At 35.6% G+C, this 25,331-nt stretch overlaps 1 protein-coding gene and 1 long non-coding RNA gene across 3 annotated transcripts in view; one reads left to right on the plus strand and one right to left on the minus strand.

Moving 5' to 3' along the window:
• Window positions 1-6,366: 6,366 nt before the first annotated feature.
• Window positions 6,367-12,735, minus strand: LOC150107969 (suppressor of cytokine signaling 2-like). 2 transcript variants are annotated; one of them, XM_090415487.1, is made up of 2 exons: window positions 12,477-12,735; window positions 6,367-8,351 (listed from the first exon to the last, which is right to left on the minus strand). In XM_090415487.1, exon 2 carries the CDS (start codon window positions 8,257-8,259, stop codon window positions 7,501-7,503), a length of 759 nt encoding a protein of 252 aa, XP_090271613.1. In that variant the 5' UTR covers window positions 8,260-8,351; window positions 12,477-12,735; the 3' UTR covers window positions 6,367-7,500. The 2 variants fall into 2 exon arrangements, with proteins under 2 accessions (XP_090271613.1, XP_090271614.1); XM_090415488.1 differs by lacking the exon at window positions 12,477-12,735 and adding an exon at window positions 11,529-11,708.
• The window catches only part of LOC150107970 (uncharacterized), a 50,010-nt gene continuing 36,094 nt past the window's right edge, over window positions 11,416-25,331 (plus strand). Inside the window, exon 1 of the long non-coding RNA XR_016550637.1 lies at window positions 11,416-11,555. This is a non-coding gene — a long non-coding RNA (uncharacterized LOC150107970). The remainder of the gene's footprint in view (window positions 11,556-25,331) is intronic.

Genomic DNA, 25,331 nt, shown 5'->3' on the forward strand with positions numbered 1-25,331 from the left:
TATGATATTTATCTTCATGCTAAATGTCCATTCAAAATAAATCTTACTGTTTCTCTGTTAATATCATTTAGCAGTTAAATGATTTTTATCAATGTGATGTTAGAACGTCCAAATCGTTTGATGAAATTATTGAAGTACCCTTACTTCTGAAGAGAATTCGAGCATGTAGAAACATATCCCATCCATTGCTGTCATCCAGTGCTTCCACGTGACATCAATAAATAATAAATTAGCCTGATATTGTCGAACTTTGTAGGATGAAGATACACATTTCTTCATTTTTCAAGCTTGTCATAAGCCATCATAATCTCTTTCCGCAAAACCTATCAAAAAACAACTTAATCCCCCCCCCATTCCTATTTTTTTACTCCCCGAATTCAAAAGAATATTTGTGAAGTACTGGACTCAAAGCGAATAACGTTGGGAAGTAATAGCGTGCATCGCTACTAAAAGGACTACTTATTGTCATGGAAACTACGTCACGTCCGTTTCAAAGCGACTTTTTTTCTTTTTTTTCCCCCCTTATTATACTGTATAGAGAGTTCTAGTTCACTGTGATTCAAAAGTCACACGATTCTTCAAGACGAAGAGAATCTCGAATGCTATTTTGTGAATAGCATTTGTCACAATCCCTTCTTCCTCTTCCACTAATAAAAAAAAATCACGCACTTAGTAGGTAATCCTTCTATAAATAGATGTAGAAGATGCAGAGAACACGTCGTAAGAATACGAAGAATGTTGTCAATATGTGACACCGTGTTTGTATAATAGATGGGCAAGTAATGATAGTGTGACAATCTTGTTGCATCAACTCTTCTGTAATGTAATTTTATAAATTGTGGAACGCGCCAACGTTGCCCAATTTAAAAAAAAAAAAAAAAGTCTAACATGATCTTACCTGTTCAATTGAGGTTCCCCACTCTTCGTAAAAGACGCCACGAGCCTCAGTAGCATTTCCAAATATCATTTTCATAATATTGCAGCATTATCTTGGAGGAAGAATAATTAGAACCCGTGACGAACAAGACTATTCTGCATCTCAGGCAAGTGCTTACCAACCGTTGTCTATGGCGTGTATTTCTGGTCGGTTCGCATGCTATGCAGGACAGAGAAACTTAAAATTCCAAGAGGAATGAGACCCGCTAAAATAACTTCAAATGAAGATATTCTGTAAATATTTTACTTGTATTAAATTAAACGAAAGTTTCTTTTCAACGAGAAGATGCAAAGTAGTAATAAAAACTCAAGTTTGATTATCCCATTTTTCAGTGTTACCAAATGTTCATCTATGCGCTAAAAACAGTTACTAGAAGGGGAAAAAAAATCCGTTATGAACTTTTGATAGGCAATATATAAATTCATGTCTTTAGAGATAGGTAGAGAATGAAGAACCAGATAACAGTAACGTTCTTTTCTTCCACCCTATCCTTCCCGCTATACACTGTGGTTTCCCCATTGCTAACAGTTTATTCAATCAAATCAATCGTAAATGTCGACCATTCGGTATAATGACTAAGAGATGGTCTTCTGCGCAGGAAACTCATCACTGTAATTTCCTGTGCATTGTGCACACATTTTACGAAAACGGGGTGATGACATCACAGGAGGTCACATAAACAAGAACTTCCTTACCGTTAACGAACGCAGCCTGTCCGTCACTTATTTTCCCAGTGCGATCTGCTATCGTGGGTCAATGATACGACAGTTTTTAACTCTCGGTGCGGTACGCCTTTAGATTCCGTAGTTTCCAGGTGAAGGACCAACTAATGACCTGCTAGGGGATGGGAGGTCGGGAACACACCTGCCCTGCTTTGATTAATGGTAAGCAGGTCAGGTAACGGACTAGAAAATGAAGCCGTAACCGGAGACAAGAAAGGTTAAACACGCGTATACAAACTGATATATTAGAAGGACAGGAAGGTTCTCATACCTCTCCTTTAAAACATCTGTCAAAAATTAAATGACATTTCTGAAAGTTTATATATATATATAAAATAAAAAATGCTAACTAAATTAGCAGGTCGAAGAATTTTTAACATTCAAAAAAAAAAAAAAAGTTATGATTAAAAATTCGAAATAAATTAAAACAGAGGCTAATGAACCCTAAAATTAATAATTTGCTGTAGTTACTAACTCGGATTTAAATCAGTCTCCAAGTTGCAAAAGAAAAAAAAAAAGACTTAATCGTTTGTTGGGGGAAGTAGGAAATATCCCCTCTCCTTAAGACACGTTCAATCAGGATTATATTTGAAATGTGGTAAAAACATAACCATTCTAAATTCTAGAGCAAGCTAGACTGTTTCTGTCCTCTATAGTGTAAAATAAATGGCAATAAGTTTTCGATTAAAAACACAAATTCACACACAAAAAGGTGGCAGTTTCGATTTTCGAAGGAAACAGGCTCTCTGGTCAGACGAGTATGCTTGCTGACAAGGACAATGATATGTTAGGCTTATTTTTATACTGTAAGGCTTCGGTACCTTACTATATGCACAAAAATATCACTAATACTAAATAACATTTATGTAGAATTCCCAAGGATTTTGCTAATAATAAAATACAATCCTCAAATATTAATTAAGGACAGTGAAGTAAAATCTGATAATTCTTTGTAAATTTAGCGAAATGAAAATACATTAAAAAAAAGCTTCATTAAAGAAATTCTTTCCGAAGCAGACGATTTATTAAAACAGTGCATCTGGGTTACACGCGGCAGATATGTATTAAACGAAATCATTAATTTGTTTAACTCATAGAAATTAAAATTATGCGAAACAAAATACTGTATTTGCAAACTTACAAATATGGAAACTCGTAGTAGCAATATTTTTCATAACAACAACATAACATGAATTAAAGAATGTTCTATACATATGTTCAGAAAGAAAATTTATATAAACAAAACCATCGTAGAGAAAATAGAGCAGAGACATCTGGCGTTAATTTAGCACCACTTCATTATTTTTTGAAAAAAAATGGCTGGAATTAATAGAATGTATTAATTCTAGAAATAACCTTTACCAAACAGGTACGAGTTATACTTCCGTTTGCAATTATGAAACATCACCATAAAATAAATAAATCAAGTAACATTAAAGTTTTCGTGAAACACTTTTACAAAATTTTGCTGTTAATCCAATATAATGTTAATATTTTTTTCCACATTTTAATCCATTAAGCAAGTGGTTTCAAAAGACGAAGAACGTTTTAATTATTTAACTTTATTTACTATACTAAAGCAGCAGCAACATGCGCGCGCACACACACAAATTAAAAACTTATTATCGCACTATCATTTCCTGTGTACACCTACCCTATATTGCAAAGTAACCATTCCTATTATAATATTTATTACCAAATAATATTAATTCTCTTTGCAAAATCTTTTCTTAATAATTCCAGAAACATAACACAAGTACATTAGTAAATGCAACATGCTTCAACTACATACTGAAAGAACTAATGAACAAGTAAAAATTCCCACCTAGAATCCTAGCACTTGTATGCATATTACGAAAGATGAGATGAATTGAGCTACACTAAATGAGTTCAAAAAGTAAAAGCAGTGTCAAAATTATTTTATAATTCAATTCTAGTGTTGCGTCCTTAATGATTTTGTTACTTAAAAAAGATCCAGTGATTTTTTTAACAAAAATTAAAAGCTGTAAATATTAAGGGGGGTTTTTACCAAATGCCGACATTTACTTATAATTAAACGAATTAACAAGTTCATAGCAGCCCTCATTTTATACTCATTGCCCTACTTTATTCTGTGTTTTCAGAGTGAAAATGATGTAGCTCATACAATTTTAACATCATGGTTGGAATTCATTTGAGTTATTTATGTTTTAAATATTATAATTTCTACCCGAGGCGCAATATAAATTACATCACACTCTAAGGTAAAAAAACAACAACAAAAAGATGCTTTCGGAATATGGAAGAATGGCTACCATATTCCGAAAGTAGACCAAAGTTGGTATGGTAAGGAGTCAACGGAGTAAATTTATATGGAATAAGAGAAATTAGTCAAGACACTAACTATCCATACAAATCAGTGTTCAAACCAACTTTAGTTTATGGATCTGAGAGCGGGGTTAGAAATAAAAAAACACCTCAAAGACTGGACACCATAGATATCAGAATTCTTAGAAAAATTAGGGGAGCGAACAAATAATATCATTGGCAGTATATCATATTAAAATGAGGATATCAAGAAAGAACTACAGATTGCTGGTATTTAGGAGTGAGCAACATGCAACAAGTGGTTTCTGCCAGGATAGTAGGGAAAAGTCTCAGAGGAAGACCAACATCTAAGCGGATTGATGCAATAAGAAGATCCTTAAAAGACCGAAATAAAACATCTGATAATATTGGAGTCCTTACACATAACAGATTAATTTGGAGGAAAGTTCCCGATAGAAAGTTAATAATGTTGTAAACTTTCATGTCTCATGTAGTTCTATCATAATATCCTATACACCCTCTGCGGGTACACATCAGGAATTTGTGGTTAATGATGATGGATACTGAAATATCACCAACATAACTGCCTACACTTTAATAGAATATTTAGCGATTTTTTGTACATTACATTTTTTTTCACAAAAATTATCATAAAATTGGAACTAAGGTTGTATTGATATATATATATATATACACACACACACACACACGACTGATGTGCAAAATACATTACGTCACATAACTTAATGAAATATTAAGCGCAGTAAAAATACATCATTATTTGGGCTTGTTTTGTGCTACTTTATCAAATCACAAATTCTTAACTTAGAAATTCGCATATATCAACTCCAATACTGTATAAAAGTGTATTATAGCAAGAGCAAAATTTTAGTGTCTGAACTTTAAATATTACCTGTCTTTGATGATGTATTTCATTTAAATGTATAAAGCAGGTTTGCACTGATTTTGTTGTATAAAAATCAAGTCCAAAGTAAAATATTTACAACTTGCAATTTATGGTACTTAATTTTTTGCACTTAAGAGTTTAGAAATGAAGATGTCAAATTCCTGTTTATATATTCTCTGGGAAACAAAAATTTTAATTTCAAGGATATTCATGAAAAGAGGTCAGGGAGATATTGCGAGCAAGTTGCTGATTATGTCATTTATGCAACACTTAAGGATATAAACCTATAGTACATTGTAGGACATCATCTCCATGGAAGGGCTAAGGGTTAGATTATTTAGGAATCCTGCTCTAGAGACTGAACAGATTTCATGTCACTTCAGGCCCAGGGTGCGATGACAATTGTCTATCGCCTAAAGGTTATCCCAAAAATCTTTGGCCTTAGGATTTTAATCCACAGACTGTTGGATGGAGAATGGGTATATCCATTCAGACAACCAGGCTGCAATTACAATACTTTGTGCATTATAGAATTTGGCAATAGCAACATTCACATCTGGATTCGTTTATTACATATTTCTGGCTAAATCACATGTGGGGAATGACAAGCTGCTCATCTGATGAGGTCGACGGTGATCTGCACTATCCACTTTATTTTTTAAACAGCATATAGTAAGTTAGAACACATCCTGTTTCTATAAATATTTATATGTAATTGTATGCTGTGCTGCAAACTAATACTATCATTCTCTCCCTTTCATACGCATTAATTTATTATTCATTTTTTGTCACCAAGGAAGATCGAATTGACACGCTCATTATTCTACAGCAATAAAAATGGAATTTATGAGTCATTGTTTTAATATTTTTAGCTCAGTGAATTTATCTGTTTGTTGGAGAGTCATAAACTTGACCAAGTGTAACGAACTTCCGCCAACCCACTTTTCTCTATCGAGCAGATTCCATATTTCCGGTTAGGATTGTCCTCGGTAAATAAAACATCATAAACGTCATAAAAGCTAGATTATTGCATTCGGCACTTTCCATTGGATGTTACATTCAAAAATCTCTATATTTGGTCATATCTATAATTCACAATACTTCCTAGCTACGAATGCATGTTCTCCTTTGATTTTATAAATAAATAAACCAGTGCTCAGCGATAATGTCCAACCATAATATCAACCTATTAATTGTTATCGACAAAAGCATATAAATTTTATAAATGTATATGCCTTTGTTGGCCTATAAATATGCATATTATATTTTGTCACCTTTTGATATCCACGCATACTGGTTTTTGATTGGGGAGAGGAAACATGCAAAAATTCAATTGATGTACTGTTTAATAACGCGGATGTTTTATAAATAGCTTGTCCTAATTAGCATCCATCTCAAGAATGTAATAAATGACCGTTTAGTAGACTCCTGTGTCAATAAATAGATGTACGAAACAGTTCAGTGCCTTGTTTGAAATAAAAGAGCTTCATGTATTTAAATTAAATATAAATATTTTATTAACTTGAAATATCTTGTAAAGACTATACATCAAGCTTATTGTACAAAATAAATATTACATTTGTGTGACGACAGAGTTTGTACAAAGTCACGCTGTCAGACCGTAACAGGTGACTCAACCATCCAGAAACAATATAATCGACGTAACAGCTGCTTACAAATGGGGGAGATCTTCTCTGTTGAAAAACAAGCAATATTTTTTGACCTGTACAAACCGCAACAGTGTCCCCTCCGTGTTCTAGTTTCTTTTTTTGGCGGTACGCCATGTGGGCCGTCCCTTCCCTCCTCCAAAAGCCACAGTTGGCGAAGTCGGTCACAGACCATAATTACACAACCGTTGGCTGCTTGCCAAAGAACAGGTATTCCACGCATCGTTCATCGGCAGCTCCCTAGAGACGAAAGGATTGCCGTGGTACAAAACAAATTCATGTTTTCCGGATTAATGAGAATGTGACGTCACTGTTAAGTCCTTGAAAGAACAGAAAGAGAAGCTCAAAAAGTTTTTTTTTTAATTTTTTTTTTAAGTGTACTTAATTATAAAGTGCTTCTGAAGGTTTTTTAAAAGTAGACATTAATACCTAGGATTTTGTGCGTCGTCCTTTTAAGGAAAAAAACTGCAACGCAAAATTTGTTTCGAAATCTTATGAGAAAAATTTCTAAAAAAAAATTAAATAAGTTTACTAACAAATAATAAGCTTAAGACATTCTACACTTCATAGAAAGCGAAGGCAGAAACAGGTCAGTAGGTCACATCTGCCACGATTACTGGAACGGGCCCTGGCAACCACGATATCTAGCGTTGCGTTACGAAAACCTCCGCCTTTGGAACAGGGAACTGAAGCACGTGATCCTCTCAAACTGGTACGACTTGTGTGAAAACCCTACGCCGTGTACTTCGTAGTAAAGCCCTCCTCACCAGAGCAAGAGCATAAGGCATCCACGACGTCATTATTGACGTAACCTTTCGTGGGATTTCTCCCAGCGCAATGTTTATCAGCAGAATCAGTCGATGTGTTCCCTCAGAGAAGCTGCTGAAGAAGGCCACGAAGAGGACGGAAACTTGGACATCCCCGATTTATATTTGGACCCTTGAGGGCGGACGGTCTCGTTTACAGTGAATGTGGGTAGTCCCTGAGGCAGTTCTTTAGCATTGTCGGTAGTCCTAAGCTGTCCAGGATCCTTTGATTTTGTCCGTTTTCTTTCAGACATCGATTGACAGCCAGACGACTTAGATGTCGGAGGCTGTGAGCGTGTTTGTACAAGGGACGGGTTAGGCGAACTGGCAAACCTTTGCGCCCTGTGGGATCGAGCCATACGCACGAGGATCCTTTCACAGAACGACTGAGAGTCACGTAGTATTCAACGAGGTCGACAACACAGTCGAAGAGCGGCATAAGGGTGGTGATCCTCTCATCTGAGTCCAAGCGAAAACTACCGTTCACGTAGTGGATCCGTACACTGGTGGGGCCTCGTTCTGTTTGGACACTAAGGGCGAACAGAAACTGATGGTGCGAACTGTCCCTTACGATGAACGTCCCCACCTCCTTGTTGGATAACAAATGTTCTGCTTGAGCGCTCGTAAAGCCCTCGTAATAAAAACCTGTTTCACGTAACTTGTCCATCGTTTGACGGATCCGCTGGAAATCCACATTCAAGCAGAAGCTCATGTCGGAGGTAGGGGTGGTGGGGTAGGGCGACACGGGGGATACCGTGCCGCTGGGCACGCGCTCTTTCTTCAGGCGTTGCGACGAGTCCACGACAGGCCACCCTGTCAGCTGTCCCGTCACTAACTCCGTGGACGGAATGACACACGATGTGGGGAGCGGCACGTGGAAGACAACCTCGGTGATACGAAGACGGGTCAACATCTCGTCCCGGGATCACGATGTTCGTTGTGGGAGGTGAAACATGAAACCAGCTTGGCACGAAATAGTTATGGACTCCTTGAGTCTTCAATGATCTGAAAAAGAAGAATAAACCTGAGTTTCTAATAATGAATGCACATAAATTTTCTTACAATTTTCAAGTAATTGGCTATCGATAAACACCTGTACAGTTATTACTATATTGCGACTTACTACATCTAGTATACTAAACTTTACTTATTAATAACGTTTTTACACCTTTAGGGAGCAATAATATTAATTATGCACAATACAACATCCTTTTTGCATGTCTCATATTTAAGTGCACATGAGCCGTCAATCTGCAGTTGCGATTAGAGCTACACAGTGTTGGCCGAATGTATCGTTTTCGCTATCCAATAGATAGGATGTGGATTCGATTTTCACTTTGAATGGTGTTCATCAATGTTTTTGTTTATATAATTTTCATCACACGATGTGGGATCATCATGTTTACCGGAGGCATGAAATGGCTTGAAAATGTCATGTTCGGTCTCTAAAGCTGGGTTTCTCAAGATGATCTTACTCTTACCCAATTTATAGTATTGATGTGCTATTTTTTTTTAAAATCAACCTTTTGTGAGTGGGATGATCACAGAAAAACGAAAAATCGACAGCCTGTCGAGTTTCATCACTGTCTCCTATGGACGGAATTTTGTAACATGCACATTATTAGATGACCTGAAACTTACTCGAGGGATGGGGAGTACGAACACTTGTTTAGTATACCGACATATAAATCTGGTTCACGTAAGTCTTGGGCAATGATACAGATGCCTTCCCCGGAGATGGAGCTGTTTCGAAAGTGATTTCTCGGATCTCAAACTCAGCTATTGTTTTAAAGGGGCGCAGTTGAAAAAAAAATGAAAGGTGCATTTCGTAACTTATTTCGAATGTATTTATAATTCTTGGTAATGATTCCAAAATACCAAATTTAATCAAAATGTTTACATCCAGAGTAGCCTTATACACGTTACAGAAGAAACATTTGTTTTATGGCGCACCTAAAAGCAAATAGTTTAGTACCTATGATTCCCGAAGCTATTCAGTCATCTTATCATATCGGCACCACACAATAACAAGCATCCTTGAGGTGATTGTTATACAAACATCTGGTGTTCCGGTCCAGAAATTTTGATATTTAGTGATGACCAATTCAGATAATGGGGATATTAATTATAATCTAGGCATTTAACAAAAAAGGATTTCCAATTTTGATGGCTAAAACGGATAAACGATATAGCTCGTAATGAATTAAGACTGGTACAATACATGCTTTATAAAAGCGTGTAAAAGGAGTTACATTTTAAAAAAATTTTTACTTTCTTCTGCCGCATCCATTGAATTACATATTTTCTCTTGCATATTCAACTGATTCCCCCCCCCCTAAAAAAACATTACTACCATAAAACCCTAGGTTTAAAAAAAATGATGTGTTCAAATGTTTGCAATCAATCTTAAAACGTTTTTTTTTTACTTTTATTTATTTATTTTATATATATATATATATATATATATATATATATAAAATGGAACGTCACAAATGCTAGAGTATGATGCTCAGGAAGGGTCGCAGCATGTCCAGAAATCTGAAAAAGCTCCAAACTCTTAGCAGAAAATTCAAGTGAAAACAAATTTTAATCAATGGAAGAATCAAATGCCAAGGATGCCATTCGAAAGATTCGAATTTTTTTAATTTTTTTTTTTATTTAAGAGATTGCAGAATAACGTTAAGAAACACTTTTAGGGGTTTCTACTTGCGTTAGAACAAAATGTATGAATGAAGAGAAGAAATTGAGGATGACGATATGGACGAGACCTAATTGGAAGAAAAACAGTAAGAATTTTTTGACAGAGCTTAGTTGTGCGTATGTTCACGGATACTCAGTTTGTGTGCGCGCGCGGACGCACACACAAACTGAGCCCCTCTTCTCCAAGTGAGTCCTGGGTACAGAAAAATCGACAAACAAGAAAATACGCGGATGTGCAGCATTTCTAATCCCAAGTATTCATATCTTTCCAATTCATATCTGATTGTCGTGCACGTTTTTTTTTTTTTCCCCTCAATTCTACAGCTTGGGAGATTTTGAATTTGTTGTTGTTCGCTTTCGTGTATTAATTTCACTTAACAGAAATTAGAAACGCACGCACGCACACACCTGTAAAAATTATTCAAGAGATAAATGTCTGAAAAATGAAAGTGAATCACAGGCTTTGATAACTTTAAGTAAACTTAAAGCCTTATTCAAAGACGAAAAACTGTTATTTTACACGAGAGATAACGAAATCTGATAGCAGAAAAATTTTAAATTAAAAACCTACCCAACACCAACATAAAATTAAAAATAACCATTAATTCAAAAACAAGATTTTTTATCCTTGGGCAACTTAACTCATTTGCCATTTGGTTTAGCTTTACCCTTCCGTTACCGCAGTAAATTGTGCGGAAGTAAACGAGCAATTAGGCTAAATAATTCATTCCATATGGAACTTTTTTTAAAAAAACATGTGTTGAAGAAAATACTTCAGGAATGTCATACGCGCATATGAATATTTGGGTTTACCAACTGCCCACAGAAAAGGAAGTGCTGAAATTTAAGAAATAAATGATGGTAATCAAGTACACGTACAAGGAATTAATTAATCGTCTGTCCGAATTTGCTATTATCTTGAACCTAAAAGCAAATCTTTTGTATGAAAGATACTGGAAATGTATAATCAGAAATGTTCGATCTTTAACGGTTTTTAAAATCTCGGAAATTAAGATTTACTTTCTATTTTATTTAAATAACCTGGTACTCGTAATATCAATGCAAGAGCCATGAGATGTTTAATCTCAAAGCTGTTTTTAATACCTGATGCGTGAACAATTTGTGAAACCTATTTTCATTTATTAAATTTGTTACCGGTTCGTCATTGCAAGAATCATTTTCTGATTTTACCGCTGTTTCTCGATACTGATTTTTTTTTTTTTACTTCAAGAACTCAAAAATTTTTTTTAATTTTAAATTAAAATAAATAAAGTTATGTAATAAACATACAATTTTAACATACGTGCTAATGTGGTGCCATCTATCATCAATAACCTAATAAGAACAAAACCACCATGATCTTTAGCGAAGAAGAATTTATTTGTTTGTAACATATTTACTTTCGTTCAGTATTTACTTTTGCTGTTAAGTAAGCAAAATTTAACCGGCGTCTGCAACATATTAAAACGCAAATGAACTAACCATTAGGCAGGTGTTCATTCTTTCTCGGTAAGATATCGATTTCCGTTTCATAAATAGATTGTTTTCAGGTTGAACTTTGCAAAATAGTCATTACTACTGATAGTACTATTTTTAGATTATTTAATTCCGTTAAGATAGCAAATGTCACCATGGTCTTAACTAATTTACCAGATCTTATAATTTATTGATTCTAAAAAGAAACATCCATATCATGTATGGAGGTTGCCTGTCCTTAGGCTTAGACATTCGTAGTTGTTTACCTCGAATCATATCACCACAACACGAGACTAAAATGTTATTTTTTCGCAGTTCTAGGAAATACATTGTGTTGATAAGAATTTCGAATAGCTTGAAGCATACGATAAACTACCGCTGCCAAATGATTAGACAATATACTGTGGCGCAGTCTAAAGAGGAATTTTGATAAACTGTTATATTCGTAACATTTAGTTTATCATAATATCCATAATTTTGGCTATTACAGTAAAGTACACGATACAAATAAACTAAAGTTATAAATATTTCTTATTAGTAGGGCATTTTATTAACCAAGTTAATCAAACGGAATTTCTTCTAGTTATTCATTCGTATAAATCACACTAGTTTCTTAGTAAAATTGGCAAATACAGTACGTTATTTTGTTTTGTTTACTCTCTGGCATTTTTACTTATATTATAAGGTTACTTTGTAATACATAGTGTGCAGTGTATAAATACACTGATTATGTCAAGATGCCTTCCCGTTGTCGTTTGCTATCCAGTCGCGTACAATAATTGGAAATATGCTAGTTTCGTTTAGTGCCATTATGTTATCTCGTTAATAAATTCTCTCCGCCATACCTCGAGTCCGGTGGGCATGAATCCTCGCTAAAATACTTTACAGTTAAAATTATAACTTTATATGCATACACCCAGTAGAAATAAGTAAGATGTAAGCGCCGGTACTCACCAGTATATAAATATCCAGCTTCGATCCGCACACAACGTACGGTAACAGACAACAATATCTCAACAACCGACATACAGCCTCGGGATAGATACACCGTCAGCAACAGGTCCGTCTCGTTCCGTGACTGCACGCGGACTGTTTCCCCACTATCACGTCGAAGTACTTTAAACAGCCTGCCCCAGGCCGTCGTTTGCCGCTGTTATCCGCGTTGGTACTCAGAAACGGCAGCGGTCGAACCGATCTGTGTTTCCTGGAAATGTATTTGCAGCTATTATGCGTGTCCCATCTTTTCTGGTGAACTGCCAAACCGGTGTGGCGCATGCGTGGTGGAGGCCAGTGTTGAAAGTTCCATTTCTTAGTAGTAACTGGCTCCTCCTCGCGCTCTGATGCAGGCGTCCTGTTTGTGATTGGCTTGGGGCATGTTCATTCAGAGCGCGATTCACTGTTCGTTTTGTGGACATTGCACCCGCGTTCTGGGTCAGAACAAATCGGTTCCCTTTTCGTTTGTATTATTAGAGTGTTTCTAGTAATTGCTCTTCACCACACAATGTAATATCGAATTCTAATCTTTTCAAGGATAGATAAAAACATAAAAAAAGAGATAATGTTCACTGATGTGTAATAAGAATGAATAATTTTTACCTCGAACTCTTGTTACGCGCAGAAATGTATTGGTGTGTGACTGATAGTTTTGTTGTCATCGTACGAATACCTAAACAGACCGTGATAAGACACGTTTGATTTTGATGTTGTTTATCGAAATATAAAGGCGTTTCTAGAGTGCGATATCGTCGAGATTGGAACGTATAGGTATGGCCACCTGACCGTGTGAGAATTTTGAAATGATTACAAGTCATGATTATCAGGAAACTGGTGCACTTCAGTGAACTGAATGAAACAACTTGGAAGTCCGTTTCAATTTATGTTTCTTCCTTTTTGACCTCCAGAACTTTCGATTCCTCACTTCTTTTCCATGAAGGGGATAAATTTTTGTAACCAGATGGCAATATTTGATATGGCGTTACCGCCGTCCTAGTTAGTCCGGTGGGTGGTTTTCGATTCGGCTTAGTGTTCAAATCCCAATGCAACTTGGATCTGAACCTACTTATGGGGACCTGACTTGAAAAAGTACCGTGTTTTGATTTCTTGAGCTCAGTTTTCGGATGATCTAAACCTAATCCCACTCTCAATCTATGCTGGGCCTGTACATCCCCTCGTGAGTGGGGTGACACACACACATATATATCATTAATACCTTATCATTATTTTTTGCCACATTTCTTTAAAAAAAATAAAAAAGCCAAGAGAATATCTCTGACTTTAGTACTTTGAGAACAAAAAAAAAAAAGTTCCTTGAGCGACTGTAGCTTTCTCACCAGTGAGCATTACTAATGTACTATTTCGTTAATATAATAATAATAAAGGTGGTATAATACAGTTAGGAAAGCTAACATCGTTTTACCGTTAAATCAGAAGAATGTGTTTAAAATGCACATATTATATTATCCTTAACATTATTTTTTGCTTTGTTCATATGGTGACCGAATGATTGCGATACCCATATGAATTTGAAGGAACATAATTTGCCACCTGGTTGGCCTAGTGATTAGCATATCTGCTTTCCGACCAACAGGCTGCGGGTTCGAATCTCGCCGTGGGCATGGATGTTTCTAATTGTCTTTAGGTGGGAGATGAACGATGTGAGAACGCCGTCCCACTTTTAGAAGCCTGAAGTGCATTAAAAAAGTTTCACGTTTGGCCTCCAGTGCAGGGTTTCGGACTTGATATACAATAAATAAAAATATATATAAAATTAATAAAAATGGAAATTAAAAAATATATATTAGTCCACTGGCGTGCGAATGTACTGTAGGTTTATAATAACCTTTTGTGGGTCCACGTAAAAAAAAAAAAAAAAACTAAATTTAGCTTTTAAGTATAGCTAAAGTTAATGAAATCACACGAAGAACAACTACAGTTTTATCTAATGCATATCAGGAACTTCGGTTTCTTTGTGAGGGAATGAATAGGATTTTCATGAGAAGCTTCTAGTTAGTTGGTGATGAAATGTCCTAGAAGGGACATCTTACTCAGCAGCTATTTATCAAAATCACGTCATATAAACACATCGCTTAACAGCTACATCTATTACCACTTTCAGCCACTCGACTGCGGACCAGCAGGGCAAGTGGGAGGCGATGCTGAACGATTATAACCGATCGAAAATCAGTTTCAGAGTTTAAGCGGTTCTGAACTCCCCCCCCCTTTTCTTTTTCTTTCTTAGGTCTTATAGGCCGTGCAAAGGGAACAGTAGACTTCCGCTTTGCTTTCTCCTCGAGTTTTAATATCTCAGAGACTTCAGTTTCTTATCCATCTTTCTTTGTGTCAGACGTTATTGTTATTAAGTAACTTGCTTTGCAATATACACTCTAGTCCTCACCCCTGCTGGCGAGTTGCATCACGTATGAGTTCTCCCCCCCCCCCGATGACGGAGTGAATACCCCTATTCATGTGACAGAAACGAAGCAGGATGAGGATGTACGGGAAGAACGCAAAGCAAAGTAAATACGATGGACGCATGTCAAAGTAAAGTTAGGCGGCATTTGACGGAAGGAACTCAAGGACTGGGAAGTTTTCCAGGTTGTTAATATGCGGTGCGTGTACGACGTGAAATTCCTCACGTAGCTCGGAGAGAAGCATTATTTTGTTTTGTGGAACAGTTTTTTTTTTTTTTTCTCCTGTCGAATCAGAAACTTGAAAACAATTCTCTTCAAGATGCGAGTGTGTTTGTTTGTATTTTTCTAACAATTGTGACATTCGTGAAAAGTATAATGTAGATAAATTTATACAGTGGACGGTATATGCATAAATAAAATATTTTCTCAGAACTTTATCCACAGTGCACCAGTATAATTAGGAACTGTGTCGCAAAGACATATTTAGTAATTAAACATGGTGGCGTTAGTGTGAACAGCAGTTTAGTGAAAAATTCCACTTAATATTTATCAACGTCTCATAAGCCAGCTAGTTGATTTTATAATTTCCCTTGCATTGAAAGAATGTTGGTAGCCAAACAGGAATCGGATCACGTGTCCAACCTAAATTGGCGACAAGTGATAGTCAAGCGTCGTTTTTGAATAAAGTTAAGTAAATTTTAATGCTAAGATGGCATCCTCATATTTTCTCCTATTTTGATACGGAGTGATAAAAAGTTCCCTTCAGAATGGGAGCAATGACAGCGGAAGAATTGAAGCAAACTGAACAATGCTTATCTTTTCGCATCTTAGGAAACATATCAACTATAATAAATCTTTCTCCGTTCTCCGCGACGTTTATTTATTTATCTAAACACTTGCTGAAAGCAGCAATTGCAGTAAGTAACCAAAACTGCAGCAGTGTTCATCGACTCATTCATCAGTCACACGCGTCCATATTCGTTTTCATGTTTCGGTCTCTTTAACAGTTACTTGTCGTGGTTGCAGTATTTGAATTAAATGGTGGGAGAGAGAGAGAAGGCATGGCATTCCTTCTTTCAGCGCATTCTTTCGAACTGTCAAAGAATTCATTAACGATATTGGAATTTCATATATGAGCTAGGGAATGCTGATGTTAAATCGAGTTCCTCTTTTTTCCCCCGCTTCAATCTTTAAGCAGTATTCTCCAGCGGCATTAATAATAATGTCACGTAGTTATAGAATCATGGCTACAAATGGATAACTTTTCTGATACACATGCCCGGGAACTGGGATATGCAGTATCTGCTCCAGGAACTTCTAATGCATGACAGAGAAAACAATCGATTATCTCTTAGGCCTTATAATGTTTCTTTAGTGACGAAGCGCTTTGTTTCTCTGTAATGGATAGAATCCAAATAATTCATTCCGAAGCGGTCTCGGTACGAATCTTTGTGTTGTCTCCCCAAGCGCAATAAATTCCTATAACTTGCCCGACGAGTATCAAATAGCAGATGAGGCACAGTGCCAAAACAATGCGCTGAAGAATTTCCTCCAGAGAGAGAGAGAGAGAGAGAGTGTGTGCGAGGGCGACTTCGCTCAAATTAACCCAAGTACAATATCTGAAAAATAAGAAACACAAACAGGACATTCCTGTATTGGTACTTGAAGACTAATCACCTTGATACTAACAGAGTACAAGACGGAATCTTTATAACTTATAGTAACACTTACTAATTGCCTAAAGATTTAGCTCTAAAGCAACTAAGGCAAGTGTATTACGTTGGTTAACTGCTTGCGTTCTCTAGATGTGCATGTTATGCGTGATGAACAAACCGAGATTTCGGGTCCCTTTGAACCGCTGTATGAGCCCGGCTAACTCACCTTTAGATGAAGCACCCTTTTGATCGTTGCCCTCATAATATTGTAGAAATTGAACCCAAGTGTTTCCAACTAAAGGGCAGTGTCGCTACTGAGGGGGACGCAATGTGTAGCCATGACTCTCGATTGAGTACAAGATGGAAGAGGCAATGTTTAGCCGAACAGAAAGAAAATACAAATGATAAATAAACGTGCGCATACAAATATCACGTGATTTTGACAGACGTTCGTATTGAATATGTCCCCTCGTTTTCAATTGTGATCCGAATTGGACAATTTGCTTTACCATTTTACATGAGTTACATGTATGAAAATTTTCTCATTTTTCTTGATGTGTTAAACTCAAAATTTTCATCTGTTTACAATTGTACGCTTTTATATTAAATTTAGGAATTATGAAATAAAGTTTCAAATGTTCTTTTGCATTGTGAGATCAACAATTAATACACAGCGAAGCTGTTGTTCAGTATGAAGCAATTTTTATTGATATTGAACACCTTTAAATGTGGTTACGGGGTGCAATATATGTATCCTGAAATTCAACAGGTTAATAGAACCCGAAGTTAAAACTTGAAATGTGTAGAAAACATTCTCTCTGAAGCTCTGTATGTATATCATTAATGAAAATGCCCTTTGGTTATTATTGCAAGCACTTGAAAACAGACATTAAGGGGTTCTTATATTCGTTGTTTATATTATGATATCTTTTATTTTTCTACTTACCTTTTTCGCACACGTTACTACTGCATGGTTTTTTATTTTGCAGTGTTATTTTATTTTGAACAACAACAACACTGCTCTTTCTTAAAAATAGTTGTAGTCAGAAAGCCACTATTTGAATCGGAACAATACTTATCTGCAAAACACTTCTTTCCCTTGAAATCACGTAGCTTCCTTGCACGGAACCGAACCACCAAATCGCCCAGCCATATTAAATAATATAGTCACTCCGTCACAATACGTTAACGTCATAAGATAATTTTGAACAATAGATGGCTTTCTCAAACAGCAGTTATTTGTACATGAAGTCTTTCTCCATTCCTCACTTATTACGTCGTCTACTTTTCATTTTAATAATATTCAGTGGATGAGCTGAGTTGGGTTGTTTAAGAAGACAGAGTGACAGATAGTCACTCTGTCTGCTTTTTTTTGGAGATTATTTTTAAGTAACATATGTTTTCCAGCTACTCATTTTAAATGGACATTTATGATGAGCCGTAAACGTTGAAATTTCTTTATCATAATGTTTATATATATATATATATTATATTATATTTATCAGTCAGAAGCAACAGCCTAGACTTCTTTTTTTTATTGTTTTTAAATTGCCTTTTAAAATGTTTGCTTATCGTATGACTTAAATTTCAGTTCAGAATAAATAGAAATAAAAACTGTCGAGTAATATGTGTAGGATGGGTTTAATGAAACGCCCACACTGATAAAGTATCGCGAGTTCTCCCTCAGTGCTAGAACGCAGCTCCAAGGATAGCCTTTCTGAGCTTGAGTCACAGGAATGATTCTGATAAGATTGCATATTGCTTTTAGTCTTTACATACGTCCAGCGCTATGCTTTGGAGTATCAAAGGGAAATAAATAAATAAAATCAACAAATAAGAATAATTCAGATCCAATATTCTTTTTTTTTTCTTTTTTTTTTCTTTTTTTTTTTTATCTGGAGTTAGCTGTTTAGAGTATCGCCGCTATAGAACAGTGGGGAGGGAGTCCTAGGGGCATTAATGCATTGTTCTTTGGCTGGTTTTGAAGAAAAAATAACTTTTTTTTTCACTCTATTTAAGACCAGCTCAGCTTTCTGTATGAAAAAGGTGTGGAAAATTTCTTTCATCACAGACAGAATTTGAACCTAAGTCTCAAGGGCGATCGTGCTATCGCCATTGGGGCGTGCCTTTGATGGATTGATGGGTTGATAGATCGACGAGTCAGTAACCTACTGATGATTTAAAGTAAAATGCTATCTAATGTCAAGGTCAATCACAGTTGTGGGGGGGGGATTCACTTGGACCGATACTTTCCTATGATCCACCCATGCTGTTTCTTGCCCAGGAAGTGACGTAGAGGAAACCAATGCGTATTAGATATCCCCTGGAGGAGACTGCCCTACTTGTCCATTCCACGAATCGATATTATTATTGTCTACACCTTATAATTAAACAATATTGCCAGATTTTTCTAATAACATAATTAATGTTGTATTCTATTAGTGAAAAACTGAAGTAAATTACATCAAGAAAAGAGAAATGCGAAATGCTTAGTTGTGCCACGTGAGTAGGTATTTTGCGGTCCAAGATAAAATCTAAAAACAATAAAATTGGCATTTAATTAATTAAAATATTGATTTTAATTATTATAGAACAATGTATTAATATGTGAAATAATTAAGCAGTTTTGTTTTATTTTATTTACTTTTCAGGATATGTTTTGTTATAAATTGTTATCCTGCCTCCAGTTTGTTACATTTTAATGAGTTTTCTCTCTCTCTCTCTCTCTCTCTCTCTCTGTGTGTGTTCATTTGCTTCTTAAGATCGCGCTCTGCAAGTCCAACTTAACTTGATTGCTGCTTAGAAAATCTTATCCTTCATTATCAGCTAGAGAAAAGATAAAAAGTATTTATCAAGACCTTTTCCGAGAACTATAAGTTAAACACTTAGCATAGATTAATTTTATCGCACATTTCTTTGCAGAGTCCAGTTTGAAGTGAAGACCATAAATTCCTAATACGTGCGAAGTGGCATTCGAATTTCATTGTCAAGTTATTACGAAACGTGTAAGTCTCAGAATAAGACACCTGCAGATTGAGAAATATTTTAAATCAGGAGAAGTTAACCTAGAATTATTCATTTATGCTGTTTTTTCGTTAAAAAAAAAAGTCAAATTTTATTGTCAAATTCGCAACAAATCTTCTCCAAACTAAAGTTAACAAGAACCGCAGCATTGCAAGGTTAATTGGCAACGTATTTGAAGTCTATTAAGTGAATCACACAGCGAGAGAAAACGTGCTTTCATCCACACAACCTTGAAAGTAGCAAATAAAAAATATATAAATAAAACTTCATTTAGCATTCAGCAAGCTGCGCGATGACGTCATACGGAAAAATTACTGAACATATTCCGAGGTACAGCAGGCTGAATAATTAGCTTTGCCTCTTATGTGGTTACCGAACAACTAAGATTTCCCCCCCCCCCCGGAAACAATGGGATGCTATTTTTATAACGTTGAAGAGCCAGCTTATTTTGCTCAAAAATATAGATTTACTATATAATAAAAGCAAACAGTTAAATAATATAACTTCTGCTTTATACAGATCCAAGATTGAAATATGTAAAGATATTCATATTTGTTTAAAATATTACTGAAGATTGAGACATTCCGTCAGGCTATCTTTTCCATAGTTGTATAAAATCCAACTATGGAAATACAATTACGTTCCCCAAAATATTTGAATGTTGTCACCGAAGTAGTACAAAATTGTTTTGTGGGTATGTGGTGTAAAATTCTGGCAATATGTTTTGCGGTTTAAAATCCCCCTCTCGAGGGGTGATTTTAAATTATGAAATACTCCTATTCTGATGTATTAGTCCATTTTTAAGTTGAAAATGGGCTTAAGTAAATTCGAAATTTTAGGGTATTGAAAAATGTTGCAGTTTTTGGATTTCTTATGAGTCAGTCGTGCACTGGAAGTACCTCCATACAAAACTGCAGTTTTCTAAACCTTACGGAAGTGGATAAACTTATTTATTATTTTTGCAGTGAAAATCAGCTGTTCACCCATGCAAGGTACAAATTGCGTGAAATGAAAATATTTAATCTGTCTTTAGTCATTCAAGAAGGGAGGGATGATGTTTTTGAACTGATTATTTTATCTGACTATTAAATATTTAATCATAATTGAAATTTCACTCGCAGCTAAATACATAAAGTCGTTCAATATACATAAATATATTCCAATAGACAATATATATTTCGAACATCTATGGAAAATTTTTTTTTTTTCAATCCTTATTCTCATTGGATAAATTTGAATACAGATAAAATCTGGTTATTGATTTACTGTATATCAAAATTTTATAAATTAATATTTTGAGTGGCATGGAAAACGAGGGGGGGGTATAGCGGAAAGTACAGTGATGTAACAACCATACCACGAAACCTTGCAATATAGGGAAGGGAATCCAAGAGCTAGCGAGAGCTAAGGGACCTTAAAGACGTAAGGAGACCTTAAAAGACGGTAAATGGTATACCAAGAATGTTGATTCCCCCCCCCCTCCAAAAAATGGGAAAGAGAGAGGCTAAATTTTTGCGCTCTCAAGAGTCGGAAGCCGAGTTCGTGTTGCTTATTAAATGAAGACAAGCCTGAAAGTCCGTTGGTGGAGAATAAAATTATTATTATTGGAATAACCTTTCTTTGGGAGTGCGATTCATTATTCATTCCTTCATGTTGTCAACAGATGGCACCACTTAACTTGCACTCACAAGAAAATGTTATTATTATGCTATATACCTCATGATGTAAATCACGAGGGGATAGAAATAAGAAAGAAAGAGTAGAATAAAAGAAAGTGTGGAGGAAGAGTAAGGTCTACAGGAAAGAAATACAGAGAAAGATATAACACATTAGACAGTCGTTTAGCTTTGTTCCAAATGTGTAGTACTCTTTAAAGATATTCTAAGAAACTTAATTATCAGCTCTTTACACCATATACCGAGTATTGGTGAAAAAGAAACTTCAGAAGAATTTCCTCTTCTCGGGAAGCAGTTGTATCAAAAGTAGAACGCTCAGTGAATGAATGAACATTTCCAATCTATTTCATTGATATTCCTTTCCATGGTTGTGACACAGTCCTCTGTGTACATTGGCACGATTGTCGTCTCTTCCGGCTTCAAACACAAGATCTCGTGAAGTATTCAGTGTTTCATCCGCATAAAGCTTAACGTGGACAACAGGACCGGTTTCATTTTGTCCTCGTGCACGGACAAAATCTCGTCCTTATGCACTGGAGGGTTAACCACAACATTTCCTGGACTTCCGCCACCACTTCCGCTCAATCGTAGGCCAGTTCTTTACTACCAGAAATGTAATCACGTATTTTTTTTTTTTTAAATAAAATAAAAAACCACACGCTAGTCTTTGGGACGTTAACAGGATTGCTGAAATATTGCAAACCCCTTCGTGTTAAATTAGAAGAAAAGATAAACCGAAAAATTTAGAAAATGGAACTTCTGCCCCTGTAATATACCCGTCCGTTGCATAATCATTTCGCTGACAGGCTTATGACATTTCTGCATAAATCCTTGAAATCAACTTTCATATCTGATGTTGCAATGCGAAGAACTCTCGACAGTATGTTATCTGTAGATCGTTTCAAGTGCAACTTCATACGCTTCATTGTAAACACACATCAGTATCGAAAAGAAAAAAAAAATATTGAATATATTTTTTAATGTCTTTTTAATTTTTAATTCTTTAAATTTTAATTTTTTTGCAAATATCAGAGAGAGAGAGAGAGATAATGTTCCAAAACGGCATTCGGTCTTTATAACAATAAATGAAAACACAGGTTTTCCAATACCAAAATTTGAAGGCTACAATTTTAAGAGAAATCTTACACAGCATAAGGAAGAAATTTTCGTAATCTCGACAGCTGGTTGGTGAACGTCTTTACTTTCCAGTTTACTTCGGTTCGAATCTCGTCATACATAGCATAAAGCATAAATGCGCTTGCGATGTCTTTAGATGGTAGATTCATCGCCTGGTGTGAGACGCGCACTCAACTTATTGAAAACCTGAATGATGTATGCTTTCTAAATAAATAAATAAAAAATCCGGATTATCTTTCACTTAACCCATTCACAACACTAAGACACTAAAGATTTACAACCGTTGAAGGTCGATTGAGTGACTTATAGTTTGTTGGCGCAAGGACAGCAAAGGTTAGAGCAGAAGAGGGTAATAATAAATAGTAATAAAGTGATAAATTAGTAAATAATATTATTTACTAATTAAACATAATATTATATTTAATTAGTATTAAATAATGATATTTAAAAAAGAAAATATTAAAAAATATATAAATTAAGCAATTCAGTATCTCCCTTTGAAGGAGGAATTATCATAAAAAAAATGTCCGAGTAACTACTGACTATAATTCTGCTATTATTGTTTTGAAGCTATTTCGCAATATAAAAAGCGAGTCAATTAAATTTTTCTGCCATAGACAGGAAAACACCGTTTTTGGAAGCTTTATAATATGACGATCCTATGGTTGGTATTTTGGATGCATGTAGAAGATGAGGAACTGTAATGGAAATTGGATAAAGTGGATGATAAATTTTAAGTTGATCTTTTGAAATGAAAGCTGAAGCAACTCAGAATAGTACAGTATTATGTTTGTAAACATGTGCATTCTCTGGTTGCTCTACGTGCTTTATAGTTTCAAAAACTTGAGTGTTCTATCTCAGTGTAAGACCAGCTAACTTACCTTTACGCAGAAAAGTCATTTATTAGAAGCCAGATCCTTCTAATTGATCGCGTCGTTCTAATGCCTGTGCTAGACCACCTAGATTTTAGGTGGCCATGAATTTCTATACCAGTGGAGAGCCATCCCACCTATTCAAGACCTGAAAGAGCATTAAAAAAATAAAGACCATGAAGATTTGAAATCATACTGCATAAATAGTTAACTGCATGTACACATTTACTTTTTATTCAACATGATTTCGCAATGTGCAGTTTCTTACAAGGCTCTTGATGCTGGATAGTGAACTTGTTATTTGTTTATTTTAAATTGCAAGTATCACCAGTTATCGATCTTTAACTTGATTTATATTTCATTATCTTCCAGCAGACATATTTAATATTTCTACTGCTTTTTCAATGGTGTCTCAACAGGCGTTTGTCTGACTTTATATTAGACTTTATTTTAGCTGGTCTGTGAGAGTGTTTAAACTACAAGTGTTTACAGCTAATGAATTCGAAACAAAGTTTTATTTTCTGTCTGGGAAAAGAGTTATTAATTTTACAGCTGTCTACAATTTCTAGTTGCCGCTGTTAGCTCAGTTTCAGACAGAAATGATTGCAATGAATGCGCGTTTGAAGAAGAATAATAATAATAAAATATTAGAGTGTGCGCTCCTGTCGAGTATTTCAAATAGCTTGATCCAAGAATCGCTGAGGAGGCTGATGGAAACGTTTTTTGCATCACACGCAATTTGATATTAGCAAGCGATGACTAGTGGGTTATTTTCATGGGGGAAGTTATGTTTGCTTGACGCGTTTTTAATTTATGAGACAACATCCAGGATCTCAAATATTGTATTATAGTTGTGTGCTTTCAAGACTGCAAGAATTGATAGCACGGTACCGTCGAGAGTTGAAATAGCACGAGATTTAATATACGTGATCAAAGAATATTGCTGCTAAAGCGTGAGAACCGAAGCAAGGTCAATTTTATCAAAATAATTCTTCTTTTGCATGGAAATGGTTGCACTTAGGCCGAAGTAACTACGGCCAGTATTTAGGAGAGTATTACGGAAAAACAACTCCACTATTCGTATTTTCACTATTAAAGATCATCAAAAAAAAAAAAAAAGTGAGGGAGAAAGAGGAGTTTAATATGCAATAGACCTCGCTTTTACGACCTGCTTTCTTTCGTCTTAAATCGAATCCTCTCTTCCCATAGGTTCAGTGGCATGAATTGGGATTATGTTCTTGCAAATAGAACTCTGTAATATAATCTATAATAAAGATTTTGTTCTTTAGAATACACAGAACGTTTATATTAAATTAGAATGGAACAACTGAAACTTGGAACAAGTGGGTCTATCAATATATTTCTAGATTCTAGTGGAATGAACCATACGAGAACAGGTGGAAGACTTGTGAATTACAGAAACGGGTCGATAGGTGGAAAAGGGGTGATATGATTGAGACATTCAAATTGCTGAGAGGTTTTTACAAGATTAATTCAGAGGAAATTTTTCAGAACAGGTGTGGTGGTGGGAGAACTAGGGGCCATCCATGGAAAGTGAGTAAGAGTGTAGTTAGCAAGGGTGTTAACAGAACTAAGTTTTTTTGCTTGGAGAGTGGTGAATGAGTGGAACAGGTTCCCAGAGTTTGTTGTGGGTGCCATGACTGTGAATGAGTTCATAGCAAAGTATGATAGATACCGTGCGAATGATGAATAGTTTTGACATGATGTTTAGAGCCTCCCTCAATGAGTCTAAGGGCTCCTTGGAGTTGTCTGTAATAATTAATTATAATAATAATAATAATTTCTGAAGGCCACAGTTTCATGATTTTCTTCTAATATTGATGCTCTTTTCGCTGCTTTAAGGATTCTCAAATTCGGATATTTTTGATATTCGGATATTTGAGAGCATAGATATCATTGCACTGTACATAATTTTAAACTAAATGACAATAAATGAAGTGCGAAGCCAATTACAACAGTTGGCTTTCATCGTATCGGCTTTTCCTCTGCAACTACGAAGTGATCCGAGCACGGC

This window comes from Typopeltis vanoorti, chromosome 3 (genome assembly GCF_054136105.1).
Source record: "Typopeltis vanoorti isolate ZY-2024b chromosome 3, IOZ_Tvanoo_1.0, whole genome shotgun sequence".
Taxonomy (NCBI): domain Eukaryota; kingdom Metazoa; phylum Arthropoda; class Arachnida; order Uropygi; family Thelyphonidae; genus Typopeltis; species Typopeltis vanoorti.